At 43.6% G+C, this 14316-nt stretch overlaps 1 protein-coding gene across 1 annotated transcript; it reads left to right on the top strand.

Moving 5' to 3' along the window:
- The first annotated feature begins 959 nt into the window (after nucleotides 1-959).
- LOC134020658 (uncharacterized) lies at nucleotides 960-13497 on the top strand. The gene is made up of 18 exons (XM_062460819.1): nucleotides 960-1350; nucleotides 1507-1600; nucleotides 1832-1919; nucleotides 2134-3046; nucleotides 4629-4696; nucleotides 6006-6126; nucleotides 7028-7121; nucleotides 7225-7312; nucleotides 7617-7968; nucleotides 8119-8212; nucleotides 8471-8558; nucleotides 8665-8971; nucleotides 9222-9315; nucleotides 9415-9502; nucleotides 9607-9907; nucleotides 10104-10197; nucleotides 10316-10403; nucleotides 10557-13497. The coding sequence occupies exons 1-18, from the start codon at nucleotides 1302-1304 to the stop codon at nucleotides 11166-11168; spliced, it is 3633 nt and encodes a 1210-aa protein (XP_062316803.1). The 5' UTR covers nucleotides 960-1301; the 3' UTR covers nucleotides 11169-13497.
- Nucleotides 13498-14316: the final 819 nt, after the last annotated feature.

Raw genomic sequence — 14316 nt, 5'->3', positions numbered from 1 at the left:
GAATACAGAAAGGATGTTAATAGTTTATCCTTTATCTTGTGCGTGTGCACTCTGCAGTTTTGTTCAAAACAGACTCAGACTGTGCTGCTTAAGGGAGTCAGGCGGCTGAGCGGTTAGGGAATCGGGCTAGTAATCTGAAGGTTGCCAGTTCGATTCCCTGCCGTGCAAAATGATGTTGTGTCCTTGGGCAAGGCACTTCACCCTACTTGCTTCGGGGGGTCCCTGTACTTACTGTAAGTCGCTCTGGATAAGAGCGTCTGCTAAATGAATAAAATGTAAAATGTAAAGGCTGCCATCTAGTGGTCATGACACATCACAACGTTTAACCCTTGTGTCATCTTCGGGTCATTCTGACCCATCAGTCATTGTGACCCACCGTCGTATTGCGACAAATATACCGCATACAAAAACAAAGTGAAGCATTTTCTTTTAACCGTTGGGCTGTCTCAGACCCCCCACATTGCAAAGGTTAAAAGAAAATTATTTTCATTTGTTTTTGTATTGGGTCAAATTGGGTAAACACAACGATAGTTCGTTATGAACCATCCAGTCGAGTTATCAGGACTCTGGCATTTTTCCCTGTCCTTATTGTACCCAACATTTCCAATTGCAACCTCCTTCATGCCACATAGTAGACTATTGGAGTCACACACAATAAAATAATATGCTATAGTGATAAAACTGTGCACTGTAAACATCTAGATATATGCCCTTCCAATTCAACTTAAAATAATCATGTTTTATCTTTGTCCTCGACATGCTTCCAAAAGACAATTCCAAAACAGTAATCGATTTATCTGTTTAATCTAGGTCCCCCTGAGTTGCCTACACCTCCTACCAATAGAGCTATGGCTCTGGAGCTAACCTTCAACAGGTAGATCTAGTGCATTATTTGGCGAAGTAGCCTACATAAAAATTGTACAAAAAACACTCCAATCAAATACGCCCATTCCCTGACGCTGCCTTCGCTACACTCAGCCTTCACGAGAACACTGTTTCACACGTGCCCTAACTACTACCTAGTACGATACTTGTTCAGTTTCAAAGCAGGAAAAGTGGCTCGCGGTTTAATGACGTTTAACCACCGTTGTTTTTCATACGTCGTGACAATTTGATAAATCAGATTCGTCTACATTGAATGTGGTGAACGGGTTTTGGGTAGTTATGTAGTTTGCATGAGGGGAAGAACAAGCTGCTGTCGCCGCCGCCATATTTGCTCTCACCGTGGTATGGACATCTAGCTAGTGTGTACTGCTAGCACCCTTCATTTTAGTACCCTTGTTTGTATGTTCATGTGAAGGATGGAACCTATGGATCCAAGACCGATTGGTGTTGAATGCAATTACAAAAGTAAGTTCTCACTAAGAATATTGCTGCCGATATAGTCAAGTCATTTATTATTATAAAATAAAAGGTGGAAAAACTGTTGTTGCATTAGAATATATCGAGATAGTTTATTGCTGTAGTTTTCTAATGATTCGGTATTATTGTATGTATTCCTTTTAGTGACGGAGAATGACATTACGGGATTAATAAAGTTACGTGCGACAAATGATGCAATTTTCACGGGTAAAAGAAATTCTGCGATGCCTGCTTGGAGGTTAGATTTCATTTATGATGCTGCTTTTCTGGGAACATTGTAGGCTACTGACGGGAAGTTCTTTAATGTTTGTTTGTCATCCCCTCAGTATTCGAGTTTTATCTTTGCAACCACAATAATCGTTTAACCTTTTGTCTGATGACAAAATGCCACTTCTATATACAAATTAATAAATACATGCATTTAGACGGTTAAAAGAAAACACACTGATTTTACTTTGTTTTCATTCAGAGCCATGTTGAAGGAGTTGGGCCTCCAAGGAAGAATCACAGCTCTGCAGTTGAAGAAGAAATGGGAAAATATGAAGATGAAATATAAGGTAGTTCAATATGGGAGAGTAGACTCTGGCTTCTTTTACCTTTGTTTTAACTATGGAAAATGACTCATGGACTTTCTGGATGACACTTCAGATGGTCAAATCAATTCGGTGTGTAATCAGATACATTTTCCAAGTCTTGAAAAGCAGGAACTGCAATAAGGTATGTGATTATAAATAAATGTCATATGCATTGCCAACTGTTCTGTTTATTTAGGATTTCAAGAACCCTCCAATTGGTATGGACACCAAGGTCAACCCAAACTCCTGGCGCTGGTTTCATCTCATGGATCAAGCCATGACGGGCCAGCTAGCTGGGACGGCCCAAATACTGAACCCTTCACTGTTCGACATGGAGGAGGAGACTGGATCTCCACCTGTACCCATCAAAAGAATATGTCTGAAGCCAGAAGAAGGAGTCAACATTTTCGAATTTTGGGCCAAGGCTCAACTTGGGGTGGGTTGTGAGGCAGAGAACACGAAAGGGGACAGAAGCACTTCTTACAACAGTGCGGCTACTGAGATTCGAAGGGCCTCCGCCGAGTGTGAAATGGCCTTGCAAAGAGAAGTGTCAACAGACAAGGCCGTTGAGACTGAAACTGAGGAAACCGAGTATGCGATTAGTGTGTCTGACAGTGAGGTAGCAGTGGAGCGCATTGAACGCAAACACGAGGTGGCTAACAATGAACGGCCTGTCATGGTCAATGCCAGCAGAAACATTGACAGGGAGATGGTCGAATTGGAGCGACAGATAGCCGAGTTGGAGAAAGAGAGGGAGATTCTGGAGAGGGAGCAGGCAGACTTTGACCGGGACAGGCTGTTGATGGAGAGAGAGAGGGAGGTGTTGCGCAGTGAGAGGGAGACTCTCGAGCGTGGCAGAGCGACGTTGGAGAACGACAGGGCGTCCATAGACCGGGAGCGGGCAGTGCTGGACAGAGACCGAGCTGTCCTGGACAGGGATAAGGCTTTAATCGAGAGGGAAAGGGCAGAACTGGTGAGAGAACGGGAGTCCTTCATGCAAAGCAGGATCGCTCAGAGCAACGGCTCCACTGAATGCGAGATGGACTCGGCCAGGTCTGAGAGGAGAGAAAGAATGTTTTTGTTATTTGAGAAACTCATTGACAAGCTTTGAGTTATGACTCAAAAAACACGACAATGTAACTGTAGGTGACCATACATCATGAACAAAATATTTTTTATGCCTCAAAAGGATAAAAGCCTCCCTTTCAACAATTCAGTTTCAAATATTTATTCCAACTGCTATGTGCATCTCTATATCAAAGAAAACTTTGCGTTAACATTCAATTTTCCTGTCTAGAATGTGTCACTAGAATTGCTGGTGCTTTGGGCAATGCCTGCTATATCTTGTGCTTGTCTTTGTGCTATATCTGTGTGGTATTGTTATTAAAATAGTTGTCTAGCTACTTCTGTAATGTTATGCACTCTTCCACTGCTCCTCAGATGTTTCATTATTTTACTCCAAACGTTACTAAAGAGGGACCATCTGAATAAAGGTTCCATACAGACTTTGACATAATAAACAAGTACAGGATTCCATACAGCATCTATCCTCCGGTTTTATATCTGATTATATGCTTTTAGTATAAAAAGTAAAACACACAAACGTTTAATTAGATAATCCTTTATGACAATGTAGACACAATGATGGGAATGTTTCCTAAGCTATAGTCCTAATATTCAGGATATGTCAAATATTGTATGACTGGGCGCGTCAACTAGTCGTTCCTTTCTGGTATTAAACCCCACCTTTTGAGTTTCATGTCATACCCATGTCCCATGTCCCTTTAGGTCCTTCCCCCAGATTGAAGTACCTTCTTTTTCATGTCAGTTTTCTTCATGGCTACGGTATAATGTAGTTAGGTTTTAAATGACAAAATGAAACAAGTACATACTTTAGTCAATTTATTTACCCTACATTTATGCCAAACAGTTTCCCATCTGCACTTTGTTTATGTAGTCCATTATGTTCTCATCGTAAACATGATCCATATCGAAACACGACACTTCCAATCAGAAGTCAAAAAGGCAACTTTAATCGGTTACCTGAAAACCAAAGCACATTGTGGAGTTGGTCACACCACTTACAGGTTTATTGGCCAGTCTCATGTCCAGTCCAAGGCTCTGAAAAAACCTGCACAAGCAAACAGGTCACTGAAACTACATTGGGACATGTCGACTCAACACCAATGACCTTTTAACCCTTGTGTTATCTTCGGGTCATTCTGACCCATCAGTCATTGTGACCCACCGTCGTATTGCGACAACTTTACCGCATACCAAAACAAAGTGAATCATTTTCTTTTAACCGTTGGGCTGTCTCAGACCCCCCACATTGCGATGGTTAAAAGAAAATTATTTTTATTTGTTTTTGTATTGGGTAAAATTGGGTAAACACAACGATGGTTCGTTATGAACCTTTGGGTCATGTGACCCGAAGGCAGCACGAGGGTTAAGAGTCTGTTAGGCAATGACTGACATGAGATAACAGCTGGTTGCTATGCTTCTCGTTGGTCGTGGACAGCAGTGCCTGAGAGAGATACTTGAGACAATTTAGAGGACAAGGTCGCATCACACCAGTGCTTCTTGTCTAAACATTTGATACCGTCTTTGGTAAAAAAAAAAACACCGGAATAATAAGAAATGCCACCATGATACCTGTTACTGGCGTGATGTGACACGTTTACCTGGTAGCAACAGGTAGTGACGTGGAAGTTAGCGCCGGGCAGCGAGGCAAGCGGCAGGGCTGTGGCAGCACCGCTGTGAGACAGGAGAAATCACCAAGATGATTCAAAGTCCTCTGAACAGAATGTGTATTTAAAGAACACGAAACATGGTCTCTTTTGAAACCATATACGATTGGAATGAGCATAGGTGTTTGCATGGAAGGTTTTAAGTTCATGCAATTCACACAACATAACTTTAAATGTATTGGGTTATCATTTCCAAAAAACGATGTATAATTTCGTCACACCTTTCAAGCCAACGGACTCGAGGTTTGTTTGAAGCCAGCTTACGTCCACATTATTGGGCTATGGGAGATGGGTCAGCAAGCACAACATCCACTTACGAGACAAAGCATTGATTCAAAGTCCCTTTGTTGAAAGTCCAAAGACAAGTCATATGCATCATTGTCCAATGATGTCTGCATGTCCATTGGCGAGTAACCTGCTGGTTGAAATGCAGTCAATCTTTCAGAAGCGCAAAAATCCTGGTACACCAAGTTCATTAAGTATTGTGTTGTGTTGCCCGGGGCCATTGCTCCAAGAGGCGAGGTTGGCACGTACTGCACGCCCATTCCCCTACTACGAACAGCAACACATCGCTCTGACATTCTTCGTCGATGTCCACTTCTCGGTCTGTATTTTCTTGAAATTGCTCTCGTGGCCAGACGTTTCCGTATTCGAAGTTTTTCGTACACCGTCAGAACCTTTCGTTTTCTCTGATTATAGCTCCGTCTTTTAGCTATAATCTGACGACAGGAAGAGTTCAATTCTTCATCCGTTTTGCAAAAATCCATTGCACTTAAACACATTCCTAGCAACGCTAGGCTTGAGCAAACAGAATGGTAGTTGAACAAGTTGAAACAAAAAATCCAGACGTATTGCCGGAGATGTCACTATACAGGACAGTTATGTGGTTTCGTAAAAAAAAAGGATAAGAGAAGCTAGTAGCCACAAGTAAAATATATTTAAACCCAAAAGTCAAATTAAATTTGGGATATAATTCGCGCAAACTGCATCTGACTGTATTGCGGAAATAAATGCGAAGTAATGTTTGTTACTGTATTTATATATGCAACGATGAACCAATCGTATTCCTTGGATCTTGTCCATGTGTCATCACTCTTCATACCCCGGATGGTGAACACCAATCATACTTCACCGAAAACAAATAATGGGGATTGCTAGCAAGCTACATTGCTACTTGAAAGCTAGGGAGTATCCAAAAATCTGCCCTCGCTTTAGGGAAATGAACAAATACACACTTCCTGTTGAGGGAGACGTAAAGTTATAACAAACTGACAACATTAGCGGATACAGGATACAACTGTCGGCCTGAAAATCCTGTTGTGCACGAGCACGCTTCCTTCCTGAAGTGGAGTGGATAAGTCCATCTCCTGCGGAATTCATGTTCGAAATGGAGTCAGCCATGGACACAACGCCTAATGCAGTGGAAGGCTCATATAAAAGTGAGTAACGGTACTCGTTCGCGATTCGATTACGATGTGCAGTTCGTTACTAAGTTAACTAGTTCTTATTGCGTTAGTATTAAATGTATGTAAAACAGAGGGTTGGTTTGCTGGTTCGCGTTAATGGCTATCTGGTAGCTAGCTAGTAGGAGCTACCAGCAGCTAGCTTGCAGTCAGCAGAGCTGTTGTTTTTCTAGCTTGTCAACTAATGGTAGTTAGTACTAACATTGTAAGCAAAAACACTGATCCCAACGTAGTAAATGTGACACTGCCTCGGGTATTGGGGCCTGTTTTAAATGTAGCTTTAAAGGCAGGAATCTGTATTTATCTGTGTGTGTATATGTGGTTCTATTATCTCGCGAATCGGGCACTGTATGAAGTCGATATTCGCCAGGTATATTGCTCAGGACCCAAGGACGTGCTGTGACGCGTGTGACGTTGTTTTGATAAGCGATTTGCAACTAATTAGCATACATATATAGACGCGTTTCTGCAAGTTATGGAGCCATGAATCTCGCGATAAATAAATATTCACGCGTTCGCCGCCAGCGGCCACTGCACTATGGCTGGGATCCACTGAAAGTTCTAAACTATGGCTGGCCGCTTGTGGGCGTGTTGGTGGGTGTACTTAGCTTTGCTTGTTTGCTATATCAACGTATGTACCAGGGCTCAGAAGTCTCACGCATTTGCCGTGAGACTCACGCATTTCAACCATTTCTCACGCTCTCACACAACACCTTATATTTCTCACGGTGAGAAATAAGGGATAACTTGTCCCGCTATATATAATTATTTTTATGAAACCACTGTCAATCAAGCTCGAGCTGGAGGAAAGCGCCAAGTTCAGACAAGAATTGGGGGCACTGTTAACGTAAAATAAACCTGTGTTTGCTAATTACAGTGACTGAGGAGGACGTCAAAAGGTTGATCGAATTTCGGGCTTCCAATGATGCTCTGTTTACAGGAAAGAGGAATTCTGCAAAGATTGCCTGGAAGTATGTCACCAGAACGATTTTGTCCATCAAAGTACATGACTAACATTCTGTGTGTTTATTTTAAATGTATCTCACTTACAATCATCTTTTTCTGTTTTTACAGTACTATTTTGAGAGGATTGGGTCTTCAAGGTAAACTCACCGCTGACCAGATTGCTAAAAAATGGGACAACCTTCGAACAAAGTACAAGGTAAAATGTTTGTCTTGTTTGGTTGGAATCTGCTTCATCTGCAAAAACATTAGATGATCTTCCACTGGAGGGCCCTTGTGTAAGCACAACAATATTTTGTGTTAAACATTTAGTCATTTAGCAGTACAGCGACAAGGCAAGTAGGGTGAAGTGCCTTGCTCAAGGACACTTTGAATCGAACCAGCAACCTTCAGATTACTAGCCCGATTCCCTAACCGCTCAGCCACCTGACTCCCAAACATACCTAACTGTGTGAGTATGCATGTGTTGTTGTTGTAAAAGTGATGTTATGTTTCTATTTCAGGATTTGAAACACCCTCATAATGGCCAGGAGCCAGGGGGAATGGACTCGTGGCCGTGGTTCCACCTTATGAACGAAGCCATGCAGGGACGCCTTTTCAATTCCAACTTGACTCTCGTGCCCGAGTCAGTCGGTGTCGACACCCCAGGAGTTTCCTCCCCGTTACCCAACGAGTCAGGGAGGGAGAACGAGAACCAAGAAAATACGGATATTTTGGAGTTTCTGATAAAAACAGAGATGGAAGACAGCGGTGGGACTGAGAATGTGGAGGGTGGTGGAACAGGCCGGACTGCTGGAACTCCCACTGAAGGCATCCCTATAGGGTGGCGAAGGATGTCAGAATGCACCTACAAAAGTATGCTTCTTTTTTTTTGCTGTACAATTTTAGAATAAAACCTTTAACGGACAATTATATCCCCCATCTCTGAATCTTCAGTGTAATGACCTCAGATTTTTTTGCCTCCAGTTCCATTTCGTAATTTATCTGATATTGTGTATGACACAGTGACTGAGCCTGAGACTGAGAGAATGATCAAGTTGCGTGCTGTCAACGAGGCTCTCTTCACTGGCAGGAAGCATACTGCCAAACCTGCGTGGAGGTCAGTAGTGACAATTTGCCATATTACAGCACTACAAGTGATTAATAATGGACAGGAATTCAAGTTGATATCTGTTTGTATTTGCACCTACCTGTTAAACACTACTGTATGTTATGCACATAGGATTTTTACAAACAAAGTTCATATATTGTTAGGGCCACTGATATGATGCAATATCATGTTGTTTCTTTAGTGACAAATATATTAGGCCCAAATGCAGCATAATCTCTGTCTCTTACAACCTTTTACTTCTTTTAGAGCAATTTTGTATGAGTTGGGACTTCAAGGAAAGGTGACTACAGACCAGCTTGCTAAAAAGTGGGACAACCTGAAGAGGAGATATAAGGTAGGGTTTTATAAATATTCAACAGTTGTAACGGAGGGAAAACAGTGTTGAGATGCGTCAAAGCATGGACAGTAAATGCCGACTGATTCGTTTTTTCTTTGTCCAGGAGCTTAAATTTCCAGCTCGAGGCATCGAGAGCAACCCAAACTCCTGGCCATGGTTCTACCGCATGAACGACGCCATGGAGGGCCGCTTTGCCGGCTCCGCCCCCGTCCTCGCGCCCATGGTGGAGGAGGGAGACGACGAGTGCGAGCCTTCACCACCCCCATCCAGGAAGCGGGCTCGCCGAACGCCGGGAAGGGGAGGAATGTCCGAGTTCCTGACTGAGTCGGAGATGGATCTGCTGGTGGAAACAGAGGACAGGAACGGAGCGTCCTTGGAGTTTCACAAAATGACTGAATTCTCCTATAAGTGTAAGCGGCTCTCTGCTTGTTTGTTGCTGCTAAATATTCCATCCGACATTTATGTTTTTGTTGTTGTATGCTACCTTTACAATTACAACAGGGAGTCTATTGCCCACTTTTGAATCAGATCATGATTTGCTGTACAATTACAGACTTCAAAAAATTGCTTCTGTTCATACAAAGCCCCCAGATCGTGTCACTAGCTAGTTAAGGATAGCTATGGCTATTTATCTGCTGTTGATCCTGTCTTGTTTGACAGTGACAGAGGAAGACACAAGGAGGTTGATAGAACTACGCGCTGCAAACGAGGCTCTGTTCACTGGGCGGAGAAACACAGCCAAGCCTGCCTGGAGGTGAGTTCTCTCATCTTGTTGAAGTTTTGGTCCAGTTTGCTCTAGTGCTGCAGTCTGCTCTCTGTAACCGGCCATGTAAAATCCCTACTGTTTCTGCAGAGCCATTGTAAAAGAGATGGGCCTTGCAGGAAAGTTGACCCCAGACCAGGTTGGCAAAAAGTGGGACAACTTGAAGACTAAATTCAAGGTAACATACTCTTTATAATGACTGTATGTGTGTGGATCTGATGTGGTTAGGGAGATCCAAAGAACGTGTCCCACTCTGTATTTATCCATCTCGCCACCCTTCAGGACTTGAAGTACCCACCGCAGGGCATGGAGAACCAGACCAACCCTGCCTCCTGGCCTTGGTTCCAGCTGATGAACGACGCCTTAGAGGGACGTCTGGTGGGGAAGGCCCCAAAACTAACGCCGTTGTGGGTGAGCGAGGAAGACAACATGTACGCGTCCTCTCCACCCCCTGCAGAGAGGGGCGGAGTTTCAGAGTTGGAGGAAAGCATGGCGGCAGCAGACACAGAGGGGGAGGGAACTGTGACTTACATTGACGCCAGCGGTGAAGAGTGTACAACACCCACGGATTTCTCCTACAAGAGTGGGTAGCTATCCTCGACATGAGGATTTTTCTTTTTATTGTGGGACAGCAATCCTGAGGAAGTTCCAGGGTGAATGTAATCGTTGTGCCGGGAAATTGTTTTGGCATGGTTGATACTATTTGTGAATTGGTGGTGCTGTTGAAGCAGTCACAAACTTGACTATTTTCTTAAACTTTCTTATGGTTTTGTTTACAGTGACGGAACAGGACACGAGGAAGCTGATCAAGCTGCGCGCTGCAAATGAGGTTCTTTTCACTGGGAGGCGAAATGCAGCCAAGGCCGCATGGAAGTGAGTCAGCATCTCCTTGTCTTTACAGTCTTGATATTTCCTGTTTTTCGAGGAAAAGACAAATATGACAAGATTTACTATCCACAAGACTTTAGATATATATAACCTTTTTTTGCAGGGCCATTTTAAAGGAGTTGGGTCTCCTTGGAAAGGTATCCACTTACCAGGTGTCCAAAAAGTGGGACAATTTAAAGAGACGATATAAGGTACTGGTTTCCACGTTTACTACTTTGAGGAACAAATCATATACAAGTATGTGTTCGCACGTAGCATGCACATTTGTTATTAGCTTACCTACATTTCTGGGAAATGTGGGACTGGGCCTAACTGCATTATGCCTTCTTGCCCCCTGAAACCAGGACTTGAAGTACCCTCCGGTAGGCATGGAGAGCATGGCAGACAATGCTGCCTCCTGGCCCTGGTTCCACCTCATGAACGAAGCCATGGAGGGCCGCTTGTCCTCCTGCGCCCCTGTCCTCACCCCCATCACACAGGAGGATGACCAGCACCCCTCGCCCTCGCCCCGCGTGTCAAGGTCACGGCCACCTGCACCACCGCCCCCCCAACAGGAGAATCGAGCCAGTGCCTCCGACTTTGAGCAGGAGATGTACGCCGAGCACACCGCCGACGAATGCCAGAGAGCTTCTGCTGAATGCGAGAGAGCCCTCAGGGAGGAGCGGTTAGGAAGGGGCCCCGCGGGTCCCGCGAACAAAGGGCCGGCTCTGGAGAGGGAGTGGGAGATTCTGGAGAGGGAGAGGGCGGCCGTGGAGCGGGAGAGGGCGGTGGTGCAGGCGGAGAGGCTGTGGCTGGAGAGGGAGCGAGCGGCGCTCCAGAGAGACAGACTGGCGTTCGAACACGACAGAGTGGCACTAGGCAGAGAGAGAGAGGCTTTCGAAAGTGAGAGAGCGATGATGATGAACACGGTTACAGTGGTGCACGCAGGACACATCAACTCTGCGATGGGAATGTAGATACATCTTTCCTGTTTGGGGGGGAGAAATAAAACTGTGAATTGGAGCATCGGATTGCTCAAGCAGGCAACCTGAAGAAAGAGGAATGGGTTGTTGTCAATCAATGGAATATGCTAATGTACAGTATTGTGGAAATATAAAAAAAGTATGGAGAAGGGTGCTTTCACACCTAGACCGTTTCCTTGGTCCGAATCAGTCGATGAGTTGCTACTTTGTTGCATTTTTCATTAGGTCCGGTTAGTGTTCACACGCTTCAAATCAGCGGGGCTGCTGCAGGCGGCTGATTTGAAGCAGCCAATGGCATTCTCAGCTTGGCGCCGCCAGCGCATGAAGTCGAACACAACTACTGTGATTGACAGGAAGTGATTTTCCCTCACAGATTTTCTGTGAGGGAAAATCGCCGGCGCTGCATGAAGTCCAACGCAACGTCATGTACAACAATGGATCAACAGCAGCGTATTGCGATAGGCCCTACTATCTTGAATTGTTATGATTCGGTGTTGCACGACCAAGTTTTTTGGGTTGGTCTTGTACCCTGGATCATATCCAGATCATCAAACCATGACAATTATTTGTTTTCGTCCCTCGAGCTCCCACATTTCCGTAGATAACGACCATTCATTTGAATCAGGTGTGTTGGAGCAGGGAAACATCTAAAACAGGGAAGGGAGGCCCGAGGAACAGGATTGGGACCACTGCCGTAGAACATCACGTACTTAGGATATATGTATTACTAAGTTTTTAAACTTTCAACCGACATTGGTCCACTGTGCGCTCAAGTCTACCCTTTCTTTCAGTGTATCACTGAATAATTTAAATACCTCGCTATTCTTATGTGTTTTCACAAGCATCTCTGCAATATGACCATCAGCCCATATTTGCAGAAGAGCCTTCATTTCATCATTCCCCCACGTTTTCCCTCGACTCATCATGCTGCTTATGAGCGGCGCAGCTGTCTGCCAAGTGTCAACATCCTTCTTCAACCCACAATGCACTACATGTTGGTTTGCTTCCTATAATGTAGGATTAGGATATTATATTAACCCTTGTGTTCTCCTCGGGTCGTTCTGACCCATCAGTCATTGTGACCCACCGTCGTATTGCGACAACTTTACCGCATACAAAAACAAAGTGAAGCATTTTCTTTTAACCGTCGGGCTGTCTCAGAACCCCCACATTGCGAAGGTTAAAAGAAAAGTATTTTTATTTGTTTTTGTATTGGGTAAAATTGGGTAAACACAACGATGGTTCGTTATGAACCTTTGGGTCATGTGACCCGAAGGCAGCACGAGGGTTAAGTCTTAAATCCGACTACATTCACACCTAAAGCGAACCGAAACATGGTTCACATCGAACCAGACCGAGTGCTGTCTTTTTAGGGGGACCATGGTTCGGTTGTTTTATCCGCACCAGAATTCGAATGCGTGTTCTCACCTTCAGACGAACCGGACTTACAGAGAAAACGGATCAAACAGGCTAGGTGTGAAAGTACCCTAATACAAAAACTTTATACAGCATGTTTTCACTTAATCAGACCAGTTTCACCCACTAGTTGAGTTGGAAAGTGCTGATGCTGTTGTATTGGTGAACAATGCGTTCAAAACCATATAGGCTATTGTCTATCCCAATCTGTAGTTTATATATTGTGAACTTGTTTTCAAAGACACGGGAATTGCCCGTCAATTTGTTTTCTTGCAAACATCTTAAAGCCTTAAAAAAGTAGTTTGTATCTTTTATCATTTTACTGTATTCTTAGCCTGGGAACCAGACCGATCTGCAAGGTCATGGTTTATTTTTGTTGCAGTTGGCTGCGGCCAGTGTCATAACTACTGGGCCTGTATCTGATATGGGGCAGAATTAACACGGCGACTGAACAGCAGAGCGCTGTTCATGCATCTTCGTAATCGACTAAGATGACGTTTGGTTGCACTGGTTTTGGTTTGGGCCCATTGATAAAGTCCCTTGGTAATGATAAACTGAGAGGTTCCAGACTACTGCGCATTTACTAATGGTAGGCTATGGAATTTCAGGCTACTGCATTCTCGTATATCACATCAATTTTGTAGTACAGCAGTCATTGGTTAGAAATGTGTAAACTGTGGAAATCATGGTTATCTCCTTTGTATCTATATGTACTTGTAAATGGCTGCTCAAAAATACCTTTTTGAAACATCAAGTCAAGATATGACCAAAGCTCATGCTTGTGTGAATTGTGACAGAATATTTTTTCAAGAAAAGACACATCAACAAATGTGTGCAGTCTACAATAAATGGACCATTATCTGTTCATTGTTTCTATAAAATGCTGTTCTTCTAAACAGTGGATAAACATGTCAGACATTTAATGTGTATGGTGGCCTCTTATTAGTTTAATAGTTTACTAACTCTGTTATATCTTTTTAATCCATGTAACAAAATATATTAAGGAATGCCAGTGGTCCTACAGACAAAGGACTTTCGGCCTTTAGCATATTTCCATGTTTCTTTTCGAACCATTCCCAGGCATAATTGGGTGTGCTCAAGCCTTCGGCGAGAGCACAACCAAGCGGTAGCGATTGCGTTGGTTGTATTTTTATTTACGTTCCGTTGCATGGTTTAAGTAGAAATTGCGTTTTTGTGGTGAAAAGTGAAGCTAACGGTGGCTAATTTGCTAGCCACAGTCACTGACGTTACTAACGTCACTACGTCACTAACGTCACGAAAACACGCGTGACTACCTGTAGCAGAACATTCGTTTCGCATCTGTTAACTTGGGGGATAGCTAGGCTAACTATAGCTTTACTGCAAGGCAGCTGCAGAAACGCCACAAGCAAAGAGGCCAGGGTGATAACTATTTACTTATTTTACTTTGTGATGTGAAACACAATTGTAAAATGTAATGTACAATATTAGCTGATATTATTAAGGAAGTAGGCCCACATCTACTTTCGGAAACGGTAGTCTACTATTTCACTGAGGCATTAGCATGACATTAGCCTCTGTTACCCGGGCAACACATACTACAGTGGTCTATGATGCATCTGTTTTCAATCATTAAAATAAACGTTCCTCACAAATACATTTTCGTTGTAGGACTTATTATGACATTACATTACAAGTAAACGATTTGTGGGTGAAATGATCATTACCTGTGGTTTCAAACCAGTAC

The sequence above is a fragment of the Osmerus eperlanus genome, chromosome 5, assembly GCF_963692335.1.
Source record: "Osmerus eperlanus chromosome 5, fOsmEpe2.1, whole genome shotgun sequence".
Classification (NCBI taxonomy): domain Eukaryota; kingdom Metazoa; phylum Chordata; class Actinopteri; order Osmeriformes; family Osmeridae; genus Osmerus; species Osmerus eperlanus.
This window is presented reverse-complemented; position numbering and strand designations above follow the sequence as displayed.